Source organism: Corythoichthys intestinalis, chromosome 6 (genome assembly GCF_030265065.1).
Source record: "Corythoichthys intestinalis isolate RoL2023-P3 chromosome 6, ASM3026506v1, whole genome shotgun sequence".
Taxonomy (NCBI): domain Eukaryota; kingdom Metazoa; phylum Chordata; class Actinopteri; order Syngnathiformes; family Syngnathidae; genus Corythoichthys; species Corythoichthys intestinalis.
Genome location: NC_080400.1, coordinates 36,343,110 through 36,363,409, shown reverse-complemented (window position 1 = coordinate 36,363,409; position 20,300 = coordinate 36,343,110). Strand labels below are relative to the sequence as shown.

The 20,300-nt window shown below is 42.0% G+C and overlaps 1 protein-coding gene across 1 annotated transcript; it reads right to left on the bottom strand.

Annotated features, from left to right (window-relative positions):
• Positions 1–5,412: 5,412 nt before the first annotated feature.
• Positions 5,413–19,673, bottom strand: LOC130917043 (vomeronasal type-2 receptor 1). The gene is made up of 14 exons (XM_057838092.1): positions 18,849–19,673; positions 18,454–18,745; positions 18,060–18,302; positions 17,776–17,967; positions 17,574–17,699; positions 15,635–15,822; positions 15,392–15,512; positions 14,884–15,111; positions 14,667–14,790; positions 12,759–12,919; positions 10,167–10,362; positions 9,829–10,061; positions 5,845–6,044; positions 5,413–5,759 (listed from the first exon to the last, which is right to left on the bottom strand). The coding sequence occupies exons 1-14, from the start codon at positions 19,070–19,072 to the stop codon at positions 5,438–5,440; spliced, it is 2,850 nt and encodes a 949-aa protein (XP_057694075.1). The 5' UTR covers positions 19,073–19,673; the 3' UTR covers positions 5,413–5,437.
• Positions 19,674–20,300: the final 627 nt, after the last annotated feature.

Below are 20,300 nucleotides of genomic sequence, written 5' to 3'. Positions count from 1 at the left end.
ACCATCTTCCCTGTCCCTGCTGAAGAAAAGCAGGCCCAAACCATGATGCTGCCACCACCATGTTTGACAGTGGGGATGGTGTGTTCAGGGTGATGAGCTGTGTTGCTTTTACGCCAAACATATCGTTTTGCATTGTGGCCAAAAAGTTCAATTTTGGTTTCATTTGACCAGAGCACCTTCTTCCACATGTTTGGTGTGTCTCCCAGGTGGCTTGTGGCAAACTTTAAACGAGACTTTTTATGGATATCTTTGAGAAATGGCTTTCTTCTTGCCACTCTTCCATAAAGGCCAGATTTGTGGTAAATGGTAAATGGTGTTACACTTATATAGCGCTTTTCCACCTTTCAAGGTGCTCAAAGCGCTTTACACTATCACGCCATTCACCTACTGGTGACGCAGCACCAGGAGCAACATGGGGTTCAGTATCTTGCTCAAGGATACTTAGGCGAGTTCATCAGGGCGAAGAATCGAACCCACAACCTCTGGGTTGGGGGGGCGACTACTCTACCAATGAGCCACGCCACCCCTGTGCAGTGTACGACTGATTGTTGTCCTATGGACAGACTCTCCCACCTCAGCTGTAGATCTCTGCAGTTCATCTAGAGTGATCATGGGCCTCTTGGCTGCATCTCTGATCAGTTTTCTCCTTGTTTGAGAAGAAAGTTTGGAAGGACGGCCGGGCCTTGGTAGATTTGCAGTGGTCTGATGCTCCTTCCATTTCAATATGATGGCTTGCACAGTGCTCCTTGAGATGTTTAAAGCTTGGGAAATCTTTCTGTATCCAAATCCGGCTTTAAACTTCTCCACAACAGTATCTCGGACCTGCCTGGTGTGTTCCTTGGTTTTCATAATGCTCTCTGCGCTTTAAACAGAACCCTGAGACTATCACAAAGCAGGTGCATTTATACGGAGACTTGATTACACACAGGTGGATTCTATTTATCATCATCGGTCATTTAGGACAACATTGGATCATTCAGAGATCCTCACTGAACTTCTGGAGTGAGTTTGCTGCACTGAAAGTAAAGGGGCCGAATAATATTGCACGCCCCACTTTTCAGTTTTTTATTTGTTAAAAAAGTTTAAATTATCCAATAAATGTTGTTCCACTTCACGATTGTGTCCCACTTGTTGTTGATTCTTGACAAAAAAAATAAATTTCCTATCTTTATGTTTGAAGCCTAAAATGTGGCGAAAGGTTGCAAGATTCAAGGGGGCCGAATACTTTTGCAAGGCACTGTAGTATCCGCATGAATGGTGGCCAGACTCAATAGCTGGAACAGCGGTGAGTCTGGTGTACCAGGCAAATTTTTTAATGTTTAGTAACACAAATATTTGATCTATAAACCGTGCAAAACTTTATTGTTGATGAAAATACACCGCAAGTCTGATGTTTATTTTTTTTTATTTTATTTTATTTTATTTTTTTTATATGTCCTCCCTTTTGACCTTATGGAAGTGGTCACACTAGCTACAGACAAGTAAGGGCTTACCACCATCGAGTGTGGAGTGAAAGAATAATGTAATGTAAAGCGTCTGTCAGTATCCAGAAAAGAGTACTATGTAAATCCAAGGCATAATTTTTTTTTTTTTTTTTTTGGGGGGGGGGGGGGGGGGGGGCAGGCCAGTGGCCATTCTCTGCTAGTACCAATGTTAATATAATGCATGTCTCAGCATTTTCTTATTTTCTTCTTGAGAAATGTAGAGCATTGTAAGTTAATTAATAATTACAAAGCTAATTCAAATGATAATTCAGGTGAACATAAAGACTTGTATACAGTAAGCAATGATCTCCCTGTGTTACATATACATCCCCTAACAGACACTAGTAGGCAGTGCTGTCGCGTAAATAACACAGCAATGACAGTCGCAAGAGCACTCTTGGTGGTGCATATGTACACCTTTAAATTTGAATTAGCAGCTGCCCCAACATGTCAGCGAGCCGTAAATTCAAAACACATTCCTTCAGCTCTCTGTCACCCATCGAATTTATTATTGTGCACACTGACAACTTTGATTGGGCACATTCACAGCTTTGCAGATTCTCAGAAAGCCAGATGCTCATGAACACGTGAACGTACTAATGTACTGTGGCAGTGGCACACAGTGAAAAACATTGGGGGAAAAAGTCCGGACTGGCAACACACATGAAGGCAGTTACAAATACAAGGTTCTAAGGCTGTAAAATATTGTAGTTTTAAATAAATGTAAGGTCTATTTATATAGCATTATAATGGTATATCCTGTCATTGTTTGTTCTTTAGGGCGCTTTCACACTAGAGCAAGAGGACGAGGGTCCGGTTGGAGAGCTACCTTGCAGCAACACTTGCAAATGAGTTGTTGAAAAAGTTCAGCATTCAAACTGCGGCAACTGAACTTTCCATGTAGCATCACGTAGACGAAAGACGCACTTGATTGGACTAATAGAATAATAAATACCTCCCTCTTGGAAGGGGAGGGAGCGTGGAGCATCACAGCGTCGTGTTGTGATGCTTTACGTAGTGAAGCAAAGCATTATTTTTACATTGTAAACTGTATATAGGGTTGTTTTTTTTTAGTGTCTTTCATTTTGCAATGATAATATAACAGTGCATCTGTATGTGTAAATTTTTTCTTCCTCCCGACTTAATGCAGAGCAAACTGACATATTTTAAAAATTCCAAGGGGAAAATTAAACCACGAAAGGGAAATACGTGGTACACCAAGTCACACAAGCACACAAGCACTCTCACTTTCATGACTTTTTGGTCTGTCAAGTTATCACTACTTCCAGGAGAGCGAGACTCACGAAACGGCTGCCTCGAGAGGCTCCGCTTGTCTAGACAAGTCACTTTCATACGGTATGGCATGTAAAACACAATCACCACATTAGAACCCGCTTCTGTGAATCAAATGCAACTGCTTAGCGCAGCACAACAACATTTGGCCATGGTTAATCGTCTGTCATCTTGCCATTGTTGATTTTTAAAAGCATCTGCGCTGTCGTTCCGCTTCCAGGACATATACGTGGCACCACACCATTTTTCTATTTGTTATTTTCCTTGTGGTGAGTGCACAACTGCGCAACGAATGTAACAACCCAAGTAACAATGTTAGACTTTCTTTGTCGTTTTCGCAAGTTTTATTTCAATCGCAACTCAGCGACTGCTCTTAAAAGCAGAGCGTGTCCACCTTCTACCTCCCATGTAATGCATTCAAATTCTTTTGGACTCGGACAAGCTGGCAAAAGAACATAGAAAATACAGTGCGTGTTTATATACATACAGTGGAGCAATTAAGTATTTAGTCAACCACCAACTGTGCAAGTTCTCCTACTTGAAAAGATTAGAGAGGCCTGTAATTGTCAACTAGGGTAAACCTCAACCATGAGAGACAGAATGTGAAAAAACGAAAATCACATTGTTTGATTTTTAAATAATTTACAGTATTTCCAAATCAGAGTGGAAAATAAGTATTTGGTCACATACAAACAAGCAAGGTTTCTGGCTGTCAAAGAGGTGTGACTTCGTCTGTCAAGGTCTAAAGAGGCTCCACTCATTACCTGTATTAATGACACCTGATTTAACTCATTATCGGAATAAAAGACACCTGTCCACAACCACAGTCAGTCACACCCCAAATTCCACTATGGCCAAGACCAAAGAGCTGTTGAAGGACACCAGAGACAAAAGTGTAGACCTGCAGCAGGCTGGGAAGACTGAATCTGCAATAGGTAAAACGCTTGGTGTAAAGAAATTAACTGTGGAAGCAATTATTAGAAAATGGAAGACATACAATACCACTGATAATCTCCCTCGATCTGGGGCTCCATGCAAGATCTCACCCTGTGGTGTCAAAATGATAACAAGAACGGTGAGCAAAAATCCCAGAATCACACGGGGGGACCTAGTGAATGACCTACAGAGAGCTGGGACCACAGGAACAAAGCTATCATTGTGTGTACTATCAGTAACACAATGCGCCGCCACGGACTCAAATCCTGCACTGCCAAACGTGTCCCCCTGCTGAAGAAAGTACACATCCAGGCCCGTCTGCGGTTCGCTAGAGAGCATTTGGATGATCCAGAAGAGGACTAGGAGAATGTGTTATGGTCAGATGAAACCAAAATATAACTTTTTGGTGGAAACACAGGTTCTCGTGTTTAGAGGAGAAAGAATACTGAATTGCATCCGAAGAACACCATACCCACTGTGAAGCATGGGGGTGGAAACATCATGCTTTGGGTCTGTTTTTCTGCAAAGGGACCAAGACGACTGATTTGTGTAAAGGAAAGAATGAATGGGGTCATGTATCGAGAGATTTTGAGTGAAAGTCTCCTTCCATCTGCAAGGGCATTGAAGATGAGACGTGGCTGGGTCTTTCAGCATGACACTGATCCCAAACACACGGTCAGAGCAACAAAGGAGTGGCTTCGTAAGAAGCATTTCAAGGTCCTGGAGTGGCCTAGCCAGTCTCCAGATCTCAACCCCATAGAAAATCTGTGGAGGGAGTTGAAAGTCTGTGTTGCCCAACGACAGCCCCAAAACATCATTGCTCTAGAGGAGATCTGCATGGAGGAATGGGCCAAAATACCAGCAACAGTGTGTGAAAAGCTTGTGAAGAGTTACAGAAAACGTTTGGCCTCCGTTATTGACAACAAAATACTTATTTTCCCCCATGATTTGCAAATAAATTCTTTAAAAATAAAACAATGTGATTTTCTGGGGGCGGGGGGGGGGGGGGGGGGGGTCCCACATTCTGTCTCTCATGGTTGAGGTTTACCCATGTCGACAATTACAGGCCTCTCTAATATTTTCAAGTGGGAGAACTTGCACAATTAGTGGTTGACTAAATACTTATTTACCCCACTGTACATACATACAGACAGACACACACTGTATGGCTCTTGTGGAATCACATTTTAAAATATGTTGGGTTTTGGCTCTCTCTGTATAAAAAGTTCCCGACCCCCGGCCCAGAGCATCACAGCTCTACGCTGTGACGCTGCACATAAAGTAGCAAAAGCGCACCCTGCTCCGGTTGCATTCACAAGCGAATCAGGGTGCGCTTGAAGCAGAACAAGACCCACAATTTTTGAGCGGACCAAAATTCGGTTGTTGGGTCCAAACTAGGGTTCCGAAGCGCGTGGACATCTACAAAATGACGCGGGCTATCTGAGAAAAAGAACTTTGGTCCGTTTGAAATGGGGCAAACAGTGCTAGTGTGAAAACGCCCTTAGTCATCCATACACCCCTTTTAATGGATATATTTGAAATTATCTTATAACACTTGCACAGAATAAGACGACAATATAAATCTGTAAAGTATACATTAACAAATGCAGTGCAAATTAAATAGAAGTCGAGCCACTTCATTTCATTGTCTTTATTGTTAACATTATGTTATGTAACATACAATCTAATGTCTCCTTGTCTATCTAAACCCTATTACTTGTCACCTATTCATCAATAGTGGTTGGTGCAATCGTAGCGTTGACTTCTGTAGCGGCAGTAGCGAGCGACGCCGAGGTCCCCGTTAAGGTTCCATCACGTGGTTTGTCGTGGGGTCTCATCATCTCCTCAGTATTTTGTTCAGGTTTTAGAAGAAGAATATAGCACTTTGGCAGGAAGATGCAGGTGAGCAGGCCAAAGCTAGAGGCCAGGATAGCAAAAATCTGAACGGCCACCATGAACTTGCCTCGTGTGCTGAGGTAAGCTGGGACAAAGGAGATCCAAACGATGAAAAAGACAAGCATGCCAAAGGTCACACACTTGGCCTCACTGGAACACAGCATTGGACATTTGGATAAAAGAAAATTGTTAAGAAAGGTCTGCATTTCCTGCTTTACATTAATGACTCTCCCACCTGAAGTGGTCTTCCAGTTTTCGGGCCAGGAAAGCGAAGATGAAGGCTAGCAGAGCCAGAAGGATGTCATAGGCAAAGATACAACAGATGAAGACAACAGAACCTTCATTGCACTCCAGAATGATTTTTATATTCTGAGCAGAGGTGTTCTTCACTGGATAGGGCGGCAGGATGATGAGCCACACAGTACAAGCTATAGCCTGAGTAAAGAGGTGTGTAGTCACAATTGCAAACTCGCTAACAATACAAGATCACAGTTAAGACTGACGATTTGCCCATCATCTAAATTGGACATGGCTTACTTTGTAGTGGTTTGTCAGAGTGAAACACTGCTACACTAGGGTGACCAAACGTCCTCTTTTGCCCGGACATGTCCACTTTTCACATCCAGTTTGGGGCATCCGTCCGGTTTTATAAATTCATGAAAATGTCCGGTTTTCATTATTTTTCGCGAGATCAATTAGCATGTGTTAAAATTGACTGACGCTTTGCACAGAATGCTATGGTACAGTGCTGCCTGTGACGTGTTCCCAGAGAGCCTCCCCTGTTGTTAATACTTTTATTACGACCAATACATATATCATCAAATGCTCATGCACCCAAAAGAGTAATTAAGTCGAAAATACCTTTATTCTACTTTGAATACAAATTTGCGCATGGATGCGCAGTCACAGACTGGCTTTATCATGGCATTAACTGTCATTTCTCATTCACAAATAAACCTTCGTTACAACTCATGACAGGAGCTCACAGGCTACCAGTATGTAGACTTGCTAAACTTACTTTTCGGCAACTGTTGACTTCTGTCGGAAATTTTTACTAGTGTGATCTGTAAAATCCCGTTTGGTGTCGCATCGTCGAGCTGCCGATGATTGTAAACTTTTATAGCAATGTTTGATTTTGTCTCGGCTACCGGTTTCTCGCTAATAGGGTATCTGTCAGTGAGCTAAGCAGCGCTAGGCATTATGGGAAATGTAGTTTTGAACTGCTGCGTTTGGAAACATGCTGGTTGAATCGTTCGTCAGTTTATTTTGGTTATTGTTTGCATGCAATCTTGAACATTTAATGAGAATAACAATTGAGTGGGAATAAAAATGTGTCAACGACAATTGTCATGATAGTGAGTTATGCAAATGTTGGCACATAGCCTACTGTGTGTGTGTATGGACTGGACTACTATTTCCATGCGTCTGTATTACATTATTTTTTTTAATCATTACTTTATTTATTTTACTTATTTATTTAATATTTTGTTGTTGTTGTTGTTTTTTTTTTTTTTTCGTTTTTATTGTTCTCTTAATTTTTAGGAATAATAAAGCCTGTTGAGTAACCTCTGAGAATTTTGAATCGTCTTCGGTTATATGCTATAGACCCTACTCACCTACGTCACAAAATGACGTGTCGCTGTATCCGTCCGCCATATTGTCCGTATTTTTTAGACCTATTCTCATTGTTTTCAATTAGTCGTGCAAGTTATAGAGCAATTCATGGAAGCCCCGGTGTTATCTGACGCTGTAAACTCATTGGATGCGTTGCATAAAAGGCGTTATGTGGAAAAGCTTCAGTTTATCCATTCGCCAGATCCATATTTGATGCCTAAATCGATGTTTTTCGACCCGCTGTCTTCGCCGTCTTTGCCTGACATTTGCTAACCTGATATTTACAACTATCTTGTCCACACAAAATCAGCCTATTCTCACGAAAGTTTGAAAAACTTTAAGAGCTTGGAGGCTTATAAATACTTCGTTGCTGGTTGGGTGAAACAGGTCCTCGTCCACGAAAATTCGGCAGGAATCTATCTTGTGCTCGGGAAGGTGAGTTACGAAATTTTCAATTCAAAATCTTTTGTTCTTGCTAACATCCACTGTCAAGTCTAATGTATTTCATGTCATTTGTCAATGGAGCTAGGGCTTTTAAAGTTTATATGGCTTAGCGATAGCACTCTCACTACATACATATATAATATGTAATAAATATGAAGTGCGATAGCACTACTCCAGATTGTCCCTAGTTGAATTTATTTTTTGGCTTTTGACCTCAATAGTGAAATTGTAAATTAATTGTATGACAACTGTCTTATTATCCTCTTATAATTATATATTTTCAGGTAGTTCATTCACAACGTCTGAGTGTATGTTGTCGGCGATTAGCCTAGCAATGATCTTAATTGTCAGCCCAAACCCCTCTAAATATATATTAAATGCATCTTACCAGATATAAAATGACTACTACATAATCTGTGGTAGTCGTTTGGAGCCCAATTTTCTCGTCAAATTGCAGCAGTCCATCTCGCTCTCCTCTCCGGGTCTCTCGGAATACGGTAAAACTTCAAGTCTCTCCGTCTATCTTCTCTGTTTTTGCAACCGACCGCCACACACGACTTCACCATTTTGATTATTAATGTTAACGAGCAGAAAAACACGCCATAATAGGAGGAATTTACGAAGCGCTAATGCATTAACATGACGAGTAGACGGACAACATGGCGCGGGGGCGTGGCTGTGACGTCACGTGAGTAGGGTCTATATGGCTATAGACCCCAATCACGTGACGTCACAACTCCGCCCCCCTGACTGGTGTCACCATATTGTCCGTCAGCTCATCGTGTTTACATATTACCGCTAGTACATTCCTCCTATTCGGCGTGTTTTTCTGCTTGTCCAAGGAATCACCGCCGAGTAAACGAACCCAAAAACCTTCCTGACAATCGTTAACATTGATTAATCAAAATGGTGAAGGCATGTGTGGCAGTTTGTTGCAGTAACAGAGAAGATAAACTGTCATTTTAGTAGTTGCTGTGTGCCCATTCTTAAAAGGGCCAATCTGGAAAGCAGCACCGTTTGTTTTATCTCGGTCCATGATGCGTTTGTATTGACAGCCGTTAGACAGCGGCGAAAACATCAATACGATGCCAACACGATCGCAGACATCATCAGACGGAGACAACGAAGCTCGTCGCCACGGCGAGCAGCAAGAAGGTGAGCGCAACAACAGGTGTTGTTCCGAAAGACAGACGCCCTGCGTGAAATGTCCCCCTTGACGGGAGCGCCCACACGGAAACGACTTTCTTGTACCGTGAATATGTATTATTTTACTCCGCTAATCTAACTCTAAACTCTAACTAATAAATGTCATACCTGTGTGATTGTCATTGGGATATGGTGGTGAAAACCTGTAGACTAATACATTTCTGTTCAAAGATGGTTATGTGACCCAGTCCACGATTTGTTACTAAAATACAGTACTAATATTTTGTGTGATTTAATTATTTAAAACTGATTTTACGGTCATAAATCCATTACTGTCCATTACTACATTTCACGCGGGGCAGCTATTTTTCGGCGCACACCGGCCCGTTGTCGATCAAGTTTCATTTTACAATCGTGACAACGGTGACGCTCAGCTGACCAAATGTCGGTTTATATTCGGGCCGGTGCCGATTTTGGGTACCCGACTCCTCATCGTGACATAAACTGGAGTATGATTGGAAATTGTGTGGTCTCAGGACGAGCTCTGACGCACGGGACGGGACCGGACGGGAGGAAACATCGGTTTGGGCATCAAATATGGATCTGGCGACTGGATCGACCGAAGCTTTTCCAAATAATGGCTTTTATGCAACTCATCCAATTAGTTTACAACGTCTGAAAGCACCGGGGCTTCCATAATTTGCAAGTGAATCCACCTTTAGAAACTACGATCAATGACAATACAGACACACAATGACGGACAATATGGCGGCACAGCACAGCGATCACGTGATTGTGTGACGGTGATTGGAGTCTATAATTCCTTCTATTAAACTGAATTTTTCTATCCAGACACAGGAGTTACGCTTTAAATATATTAAAGTTATATAGGCATCTTTGAGTGAAAATTCAAGTATCTCAATGCCGGGCCGATTGTCCTCTTTTTTTTTTTTTTTTTTTTCTTTTTCTAAATCAAAATATGGTCACCCTGTGCTACACCCTTTTTGTTCATCACCTGAATCAACGTTGCCACAGCTACTATCGCCCTCTGGTGTGCAAAGGTGAGACTGTCAGGCTTCAGCCAAGCAGCGGCGTCACTGAAGCTTGTTGAGTTGGTTGCTATGACATCTGGGCTACCACTGTTGGCAGCTGCTTCAGCTGCAGCTTTGGCAGCTTTGGCAGCGGCCTTGACCCTGGCACGGCACGCTTTCATAGCCTGTGCTCTCAACATCAGCAGCGCAGCCTTGCCTGGGGTAGAACGATAGTGGTATTAGAATACAGATAATCTGTCACACAAGAGACAGTACTGCTGTTGGCCCTAAAACGTCATGCATGCATTTTCTCTTCCCTTACCCAGAAGAGAGGAAAGGCACAAAGCGAAGCCCACAGCAAGAGCTACTTGGCTGGTCATGCAGCTCCACTGCTGCGGTTCTCCCAGGAAGACGATTGAGCAGAGGAAGGTCACCATCAGTGAGAAGAGCAGCGAGAAACTCAGCAGAGCATCATTGGCTTTAACAAGAGGAGTGGTGACGTGCAAAACAAACACCACCTAAAAATCAGCAGCATACTGTACATTTACAACTGCAGCCATTAAGTAAACATTATGTACTATATATAAAATGCTGGGTTTACATTGCAGTTCTTAATAGGGATTTTATGACAAACTAACTAGTATACAAATATTTAGAAATCACTCAAAGCATTGTTCCTCATTCGCATATCATCATTTACATACATAAGACTGACACTGTGATGGAATAAAAAATGAGTTACTTGTGAGAAAAAAATTTTAAATTTATTTTTCAGATTATAAATCACACTTTTTTCATAGGCTGGGCCTGCAATTTGTACTCATGTACAATGCTGGCCAAAAGTATCGGCACCCCTGCAATTCTGTCAGATAATGCTCAATTTCTCCCAGAAAATGATTGCAATTACAAATGCTTTGGTAGTAATATATTCATTTATTTGTCTTGCAATAAAAAATAAAAAAAACACACACACAAAAGAGAATGGGGGAAAAAATCATTATCATTTTACACAAAACTCCAAAAATGGCCCTGAAAAAAGTATTGGCACCCTTAAAAAAAAATCATGTTTGATGCTTCTCTAATTTGTGTAATTAACAGCACCTGTTACTTACCTCTGGCACATAACAGGTGGTGGCAATAACTGAACACTTGCAGCCAGTTAAAATGGATTAAAGTTGACTCAACCTCTGTCCTGTGTCCTTGTGTTTACCAAAAACTGTCTGAGGACTTGAAAAGCAAAATTGTGACAGTGTCATCAGTAAGTGTAAAGCCATGGCACTGTGGCTAACCTCCCTTGATGTGGACGGAAAAGAAAAATTGAGAAGAGATTTCAATGAAAGATTGTGCGGATGGTGGATAAAGATTCTCGACTAACATCCAAGCAAGTTCAAGCTGTCCTGCCATCTGAGGGTACAACAGTGTCAACCCGTACTATCCTTCGGCGCTGAATGAAAAGGACTCTATGGTAGGATAACCAGTAAGACACCACTTCTGACCCAGAAACATAAAAAGCCAGGCTGAAGTTTGCCAAAACTAATCTGAGAAAGCCAAAAACGTTTTGGAAGAATGTTCTCTGGTCAGATGAGACAAAAGTAGAGCTTTTTGGGGAAAGGCATCAAGTTTACAGGGGGAAAAAATGAGTCCTTCAAAGAAAAGGACACGGTCCCCACAGTCAAACATGGCAGAGGTTCCCTGATGTTTTGGGGTTGCTTAGCTGCCTCTGGCACTGGATTGCTTGACCGTCTGCATGGCATTATGAAGTCTGAAGACTACTAACAAATTTTGCAGCATAATGTAGGCCCCAGTGTGAGAGAGCTGAGTCTCCCTTTGAAAAGAACACGATCCCCACAGTCAAAGGTGGCGGCGGTTCCCTGATGTTTTGGGGTTGCTTTGCTGCCTCTGGCACTGGCACTGTACTGCTTGACCGTGTGCATGGCATTATGAAGTCTGAAGACTACCAACAAATTTTGCAGCATAATGTAGGGCCCAGTGCGAGAAACCTGGGTCTCCCTCAGAGGTCATAGGTTTTGCAGGGCAATGACCCAAAACACTTCATAAAGCACTAGAAAATGGTTTGAGATAAAGCACTGGTGACTTCTAAAGTGGCCAGCAATGAGTCCAGACCTGAATCCCATAGAACACCTATGGAGAGATCTGAAAATGGCAGTTTGGAGAAGGCACCCTTCAAATCTCAGAGACCTGGAGCAGTTGACCGAAGAAGAATGGTCTAAAATTCGTGCAGAGCATTGTGAGAATCTCATTGATGGATACTGGAAGCGGTTGTTTGCAGTTATTTTGACTTAAGGTTGTTTCAAAAGTATTGGCGCCCTCAGCCTAATACTTACGTAGCAGTATTAGGCTGAGGGTGCCAATACTTTTGTCCGGCCCTTGTTTGGAGTTCTGTGTAAAATGATTTAAAAAAAAATTTTTTTTTTTCATTCTCTTTTGTGTTTTTTCATTGCAAGCAAAATAGATAAAGATATTATTACCAAAGCATTTTGTAATTGCAATCATTTTCTGGGAGAAATTGAGCATTATCTGACAGAACTGCAGGGGTACCATTACTTTTGGCCAGCAGTATATACTCACGTATACTTTTTTTTTTTTTTTTTTTCACACTGGCATCCAAGAGAAGAATGCTTTAGGTGCCGATTTAGCCTGCTGTTCTCCATTTAATTGTTTTTTTCTATAGTGTTAATCAAGTATTCTGGGTCTCTGATAAAACAAAATTCTCCCTATCCTAGTATATGTAACTTATAATTCAGTCTGACTCGTATTATTTCTTCCTCTCTTCATTGTACATTTTATCCCTAATGCAATTTATACTTCAGTGTGAGTTATAGTCCAAAAAAATATGGTAAATCCAACTCTGTGGCTAATATATAGTTGTCTTGTATAGTTGTGTGATTCTCACGGCTACTGCAAAGGTGACAATCGCTCCAAAGGCAGAGATGACGATGAGAGTAATTCCCAGTGGCTCGCCAAAGGCCAGGAACTCAATGATCTTTGGCACACAGGCGTCATGAGCGTCATTGGACCAGTGATCACCGCTGCACAAGACACACTTACGAGCATCTGTATATGACAACAACGTAAATAGTACAAGATAATTGCAGAAAAAAACAAATTTTAGTTTGCAAAAAAATGCCACAGAGTTAAAACCTTAATAATGTCAGTTTTCTGAATAAGTGGCTTTTTATTTTTCAACAAAGACAGTAAAGAAAAGGGTAGACATCAGACAAAAGAGTGAAATTCCGAAGCAAACAAACCCATACTGTGAGTCTACAGAAATTACAGTGTATCACAAAAGTGAGTACACCCCTCGCATTTCTGCAGATATTTTAGTACAGTATATCTTTTCATGGGACAACACTGACAAAATGACACTTTGACACAATGAAAAGTAGTCTGTGTGTAGCTTATATGATAGAGTTAATTTATTTTCCTTTCAAAATAACTCAAAATATAGCCATTATTATCTAAACCCCTAGCAACAAAAGTGAGTACACCGCATGAGAACTACGTACATCCCTAAATGTCCAAATTGAGTACTGCTTGTCATTTTCCCTCCAAAATGTCATGTGACTCGTTACAGGAGTGCTGTCAGCATTGCTGCAGAGATTTGAAGAGGTGGGGGTGTCATTCCCACCACCATGCTTGACTGTAGGCATGACACACTTATCTTTTTATTCCTCACCTGGTCGCCGCCATGCATGCTTGAGACCATCGGAACCAAACAAATTAATCTTCGTCTCATCAGACCATAGGACATGGTTCCAGTAATCCATGCACTTTGTTGACATGTCTTCAGCAAACTGTTTGTGGGCTTTCTTGTGTACCGTCTTCAGAAGAGGCTTCCTCCTAAAAGGCAGACCCCCCAACTCTTCAATCTCTGCAGCAATGCTGACAGCACTCCTGTAATGAGTCACATGACATTTTGGAGGGAAAATGAGCCCACATCTGCGCCACCAAATCTCGCAAATAGCTCTTCTGGACAGTCCAGAACAAATGGCGAGACACCCTGTTTTGCCACAAGGAACACCTGACAACAAGAAGACTCCTCGCTCAGCGCTGAGGCTGACAAAATCTCCAACTCTGGTTGCCATGGCAACAGTGACACACGGACTTATCGGCCCAACCTGCAACGGAAAATTACCCTAAACAACGCCCAAACACACCCTTCTTCCGGACCATAGCCCATCTCACCAGAGCCTTCAAAAGACCGAACTCTTTAGCTAGCGCGGTCGTTTCTAGGAAAACTTTTGATGACTTGTGATATGGTGACCCTGGAGCCAACTTTCCTCCTCATCTGGGTCTATTTGCTGTTTTGCCTTGCTGTCTGACTGCTGTTGACTTGGAATAAATTGTCAACATGTGTTTCAAAGCCTTTTTTCAGCTTTTGGAATGGAGTCAATACAAGGGGCTTAAAACTAAGGTGAACACGCGGAGTTTGCCTTTTTGGCTGGGTTGTTGGGCTTGTGTCGGCCCGGGGCGTTGGGGTTGCGCTAGCGTGGTTCGGGCTGTTTGGCTGGCGTGATTCCGGCAATCTGATTATATGGTCAGATTCCAACAAAACCCAAATTGAGATTGAATATATCATATAATATGTACATGTATATTTATTAAACAGTCCGTATTTATGGTTTTACTTCCCCTCCGGAAAAGAAAAAAACATGTTCATTTGTACAGGTTATTGGTCCTATTAATAGTGGGAGTAAATTATATAACGAAAACTTTTGCATTTGCATTCAAACTAGGGCATGTAGACCTTTTACATCCCCTAATTTTCATATTTTTAGGACAGTGGCGATTGTATACAGACTTGTCATGTTGCTAATCTCGCCATCAGCACAGGGGATGCAGTCAAAGCAGCAGACCGGCTCTCCCTGTCGGATCCCTTTCCTGGTGCCAGGTTTGCAGTTCTCACTGCACACGGAACGAGGAGGCTGAAGAGTACAGATGCGCATATGTGACTTTCCACTACCACTTTGAACAAATTAAACTGTGATTGTGGCTAATTGAAACTATGTGCTACTAACCTCTAATGCGTCATTATTCCAGACAATAGAATCATTTATTATGGTCATTCGATCTTCTAGGGCCGCAGAACCATTGTAGTGCCCCACAGTCACATAAGCTATTTCCCCATTTCCTTCGACTACCCAGTTGATGATGTCGTAAAATCCCTCCACGTCTCCATCAGTGAAGTAGACCTCCTCGTCCGTGTGTGGCACTTTAAAGCGCACGTTCTTCAGGTAGTACATCAGCTGCAAATAAGTGTCGGGTTCATTTAAACACACACACAATGCCATCTCACTGTGAAAGAACCATGGAGGGGAAGGTGTTTACCACCCAATTAAAACATGTTTCATTACATCATGTGTTTACATTTCTGTCTATCTCTGTCAAAATGGGGACATCTTCAACTTTCCTTGAAATTCACAATGGGCCATGACGGGTGGGCTACGTAGTCGGCAAACTTTGAGATTTTCATAAGGAAACACTTTCATTTTGACTTGATCGATTTGAAATGAGCAAATACTGCACCTGCCACGGTTCAAAATTGGTGATGTCAGCACAGCCGATCCCAATGAACGGCCCTTGTCCCGGTTCGCAGTGCTCCAGATTGTGCAAGGCGTGGGCAACAGCGTAAACTGCTTTGTACACACTGTGGGGAGACATTACAGTCTACTATTACAATTCCACATACAAAATAGCAACTACATTGGGTGAAAAAATGCATTTGCCAAAACATTAAAAAATTAAGTGTTGGTATAAATGTATAGCGACCTGTAAGTGATTCGCAACTGGGAGATGTCAGAGTAGGTGTTGTTGAGCTGAGCCACGGACTCACTGCCAGTACACAAACCAACAGGAATAGCCAGTCCTTCTTCCTTAGACATTGTGCCGTTGAACACCATGGCCTGCTCTTTGGCCTTTTTGAGCGCTTTGCCATAGTCTAATGTGCAGTTGAACAGCTGTAAGACATATGTACATATAGTAGTAATCATTGTAAGGGGCATGGTAGTCACACCGTGAATCTAAGTAAATTCATTAATTTTTGATACTGCTTAAACTGACAAGGGCGCAGGGCTGTTGAAGCCTATCCCAACTATTGGCAGGAAGTTAAGAATTTGGAGTGTCCAATTAGCCTACCACAAATACTTCTGGGATGTGACAGGAAGTCAGAGCAACTGGAGAAAACCCATACAGGAACAGGGAGAACGTGCAAACTCCATACAAGAAGGCCAGAGCCCAGGATTGAACCATCGATCCCAGAACTGTGAGGAGGATGTGGTCATCCACCACTCTCGTCCTGCTTAAATTGAAGTTCAAATCCATAGACTTCACTATCAGTTGACGGGACATGGGGCTCGAGGCTGATCCGTAGGGAGCCTATTTTCAAAAACTTAAAATTCAAATATTTTAAAAACCAAAGCCGCTAGCGACCTAAAACCAAAACAGGTACATCACTTAGGCATATATGAGTCTCCATGAGCAGCGACACAAAAAATTCAAAGTCGTTCCCTAATGAAATCCCAATTCTTTTTTATATGAGGCGGAAAACACTCAGGCAAACTTTCAAATTTTTCCGATATGCGTGTGTGATACATCATTGGAAAGCTTAAAATCTCAATTTTCTGGGGGAAGAAAAATTTTAAACAGGAGAACTTTTAAAAAAATAAATAAAAATAAAAAATAAACAGCAAAACCCTATTTGGAGGTGAGAGCATGAAAGAGCAGAATTAAAGAGGCCATGACTTCTCTTGTTTCGATCCAAAAACTCCATGTACCATGTATCACTGAGTGTCAAGACACAGCTGTGAATGGCCACAGCTGGATTTTTGGGGGATTTTATGGGTGAAACATGGTAATATAACAAGGGTCGCGATGCAGAAATCGCATCATCAGACATCATCCTCACCCTTTTAAACGTTGTTTTTCAATTTTTCTTAGTTTGGATCGATTATTTATCATCTAACATATCGGAGAAAATGCGACAGTAACAAAAAACAAAAAAAATTAAGCAATAGTTATGAGGTAGATATCTGACTTTTTTGCAAACACAAATTATGGGGAAGATCTGATTTAGAGGTTTCTTATGTGTCGGTTTAACAAACCTTAGCCCCAACAACACAGCACAAGTAGTATGCACGGCAACTATTTGTTTTTCATACAGACGTACAATTAAAAATCATCATTTATGGAAATACAGGGATTCCCTTTCTCAAGTCACTGTTTTTTTGTTGGTCAAAAACAAAGATGGGCTGATAGAGGAGCTAGATTTCTCATTAATGTTAATAATGTAATTAAGTTTAGATCCAATTAGATCACTGTTCATCTTAAATTGAATATGGAAAAGAGTTATGTGCTGATTAGTTGTATGCACCATCTTGCCATCATGCATTCCAACCATACTATGTCAGCTATTAATTTCATTATGAAGTAGGATTCAACAAGTGTTGGATTGTTTGTCCATTAATATTGAACGTGACCTGCTATGACTTTACTGATAGACCTTATTGGTTGACTGTTGATTTTAGTGAGGGCAAATATACAAGCATTCATACGTTAGGAGCAGTTAACTGTGCCTCAAAATATAAACACTTAACTCTCAAGTTCGCTCCGATACCTAATAAATCTACTTCAGTACAGTTACCAAGCATTTGCCCATGCACCACTTTGTCTGATTGACTTAACATAACTCAGTATCTCTTATTGCACTGACCGTCTCCCAGAATTCCTCAGTTAGGGGGTCAGCATAAGGGTCAAGATCAAGTAAATGTTGGTGAAGACCCGGAATGTCGCCCCTCTTCACACCAAAACCAATGGCGCCACCCAACACAGAGCTAGCCTGGGAAAAAAAATAGTCGAGCCCATGTCAAATTAAAATAATAACTGGGATTCGTCTAACAAATTCCGGCTCTTACTCCAGGTTGGTTAATGAGCGCTGAAGTGATCCAGGCCTCACTAGCGATCCAAGTGCGGTTGGCCACGTTGTTTTTTATTAGTTCCAGCACCAGAGGACTGAGGTCTACGTCTGATGAAAAGATTACAACGATCATGGCTGTGGACTCAACAATGGTTTGGACAATTCGCTGGATGTCTTCAGGTGAATTCACCTAAAATTTTAAGACAAAATCATTAAAAAAAAGAAAACTAAACGGATACAAATGACAGCAAACTAAAGGTGAACTCAATCACAGATGCATACCTTCGGTAGGGTTTCAGAGAAGGAGATACAGACACCAGCCTCTTCTACCTGCTCCTTGAAGTCTTTGATACCGTACTTGCCATAGTCATCATCTGCGGCTATTGTGCCGACCCAGGTCCAGCCGAAGTGTAGCACTAGCTGGGCCATGGCGGTCGACTGGTGTTTGTCGTTGGGGATAGTCCTCAGGAAGGTCGGGAACTGGAACTTGCTGTTTAGGGCTGAGCAGGTTGAGGAGTAGCTGACCTGACAAACAGAGGGATAAACATAAGCTTGTACTTTCAAAGGTCGACCACAGCTTTGTCAAAACTTAGCCATTTTAAATACACAAAAACCCATGTTGTTTTGCATTCTGTATAAGGCATTTCTCTGTATTGTCATCTCTCTCTTACAATACCTGTGGGAAATGGTAGAGTCCCAGGATCCTGGCAGTGGCAATGGACAGGTCAGAGCCACCCGCACCCACGAGTGCAGCTAGGGGAGCCCCAGTGCCACAGCGGTAATTGGGCACTGCCTCATCTTGGCCTGTCAGATATGTGAGAGTGCCCTCCACGGCCTTAGAGATGGTGAAGCAAGAGTCATAGATGACGTAACCCAGGTTGGTGTTAGGTAGAAGATCATCCATGTTGTTTATTTCATTGATGGCAAACAGCATGGTCTGCGTCCAGCGGAAGGTGCGGTAATTCATTCTAACGTAATGGAAGGAAGAAGCCCATGTTATGGAAGAATTTGACCATGCCAAAAAACTTATCCTTCCATTCATGAAAACAAACATACTGTAGCTCGACTCACCCCTCACACCCTGAGGACGCAGGCAGCCTTGAAGTGTTACCATCATTGAAAGCAATGCTCATATGGACAGGAAACATTCCACCGATGATGACCTTCTTCTTCTCTACATTTTTGTAGCCGCTCAGGTTGAACTTTGCCTTCAACTTGCATGTGGCCTCCGCAGAGACAGAGATGTAAAACTGGAAAAAGACGCTTAATCCAAGCAAAAAAACACGGGACTCCATGCTAAGGCGACACAGACGAGATTAAGAGATGGTTTGCCGTGTCAATATGGTGAGGGAAGCGAGGTGCATCAGGTGTATCTTGGATCCTCTGGGGACTAGTGGTGGCTGGAGAACTTGCAAACGGTGGATAGAAGTCAAGAGAATTGTGTCTACGAATGTAGCTCTATTGTATCTTGCAAGAGGTCAAAAGGAGAATATTGGAGTCCAACATGAGTAATTTGGGGCAAAGGACAACCATATCCACTATTCAAATAACATACAGTAACTCAAGTGAGGCACACACATAAGGAAGCTGCGCATCAAGCTTTAATTGGCCGCATTTTGCCTCTACATGCGCATGGAGTCAAGCAACTGTTCCAAACGTGTCCCCTGAGTTTGACGGTGTGTTGTGGTGACTGACAAAACTTGTCTGCTCTTGTCTCTCAGTCAGCTGGGACAAAGATACACCTGTCACTACACACAAACACTTCCACTGGGTAAGACAAATTTCAGTTTCAAGTTAGGAAATGTACATGGATATTTTTTTAATACACATTATTAACTGCTTTGAGATGCACTGACATTCCAAAAAAATATTATGTTTACTAAAGAGTCTAAATCGATTGTACTCAAATATCATCCACCAAAAATATACAATGAGGAAAATAAGAATGTGAATACCCTGTGATTTTGCAAGTTCTCTCACTTGGGAATGATGGGCGGGTTTGAAATGTTCATGGTAGGCGCTTGTCCACTGTGAGAGACAATCTATTTTAAAAAATCCAGTAATCACTGTGAACGATTTTAAACAATTTATTTGCATTATACTGCTGCAAATAAGTATTTGAACACCTGAGAAGATCAATGTCAAGATTTGGTTCAGTAGCTTTTGTTTACAGTTATAAAGGTCAAACATTTCCTGTAACTTTTCTCCAGGTTTGTTCGCATGCAGCAGGGATTTTGCTCCACTGCTCCACACTAGATCAATCAGGTTTCTGGACAACCACTGAGAAACGTGGAGTTTGAGCTTCCTCCAAAGATTTTCTATTGGGTTTAGCTCTGGAGACTGGCTAGGCCCCCTTCAGAACCTTGATATGATTTTTACGAAGCCACTCCTTGGTTATTCTGGCTATCTGCGTCGGGCCATTGTCATGTTGGAAGACCCAGTCACGACCCATTTTCAATGCTCTAACTCACAGGTGTCAAACCGATTCCAGAAAGGGCCAAGTGGGCGCTGGATTTTGTTCCA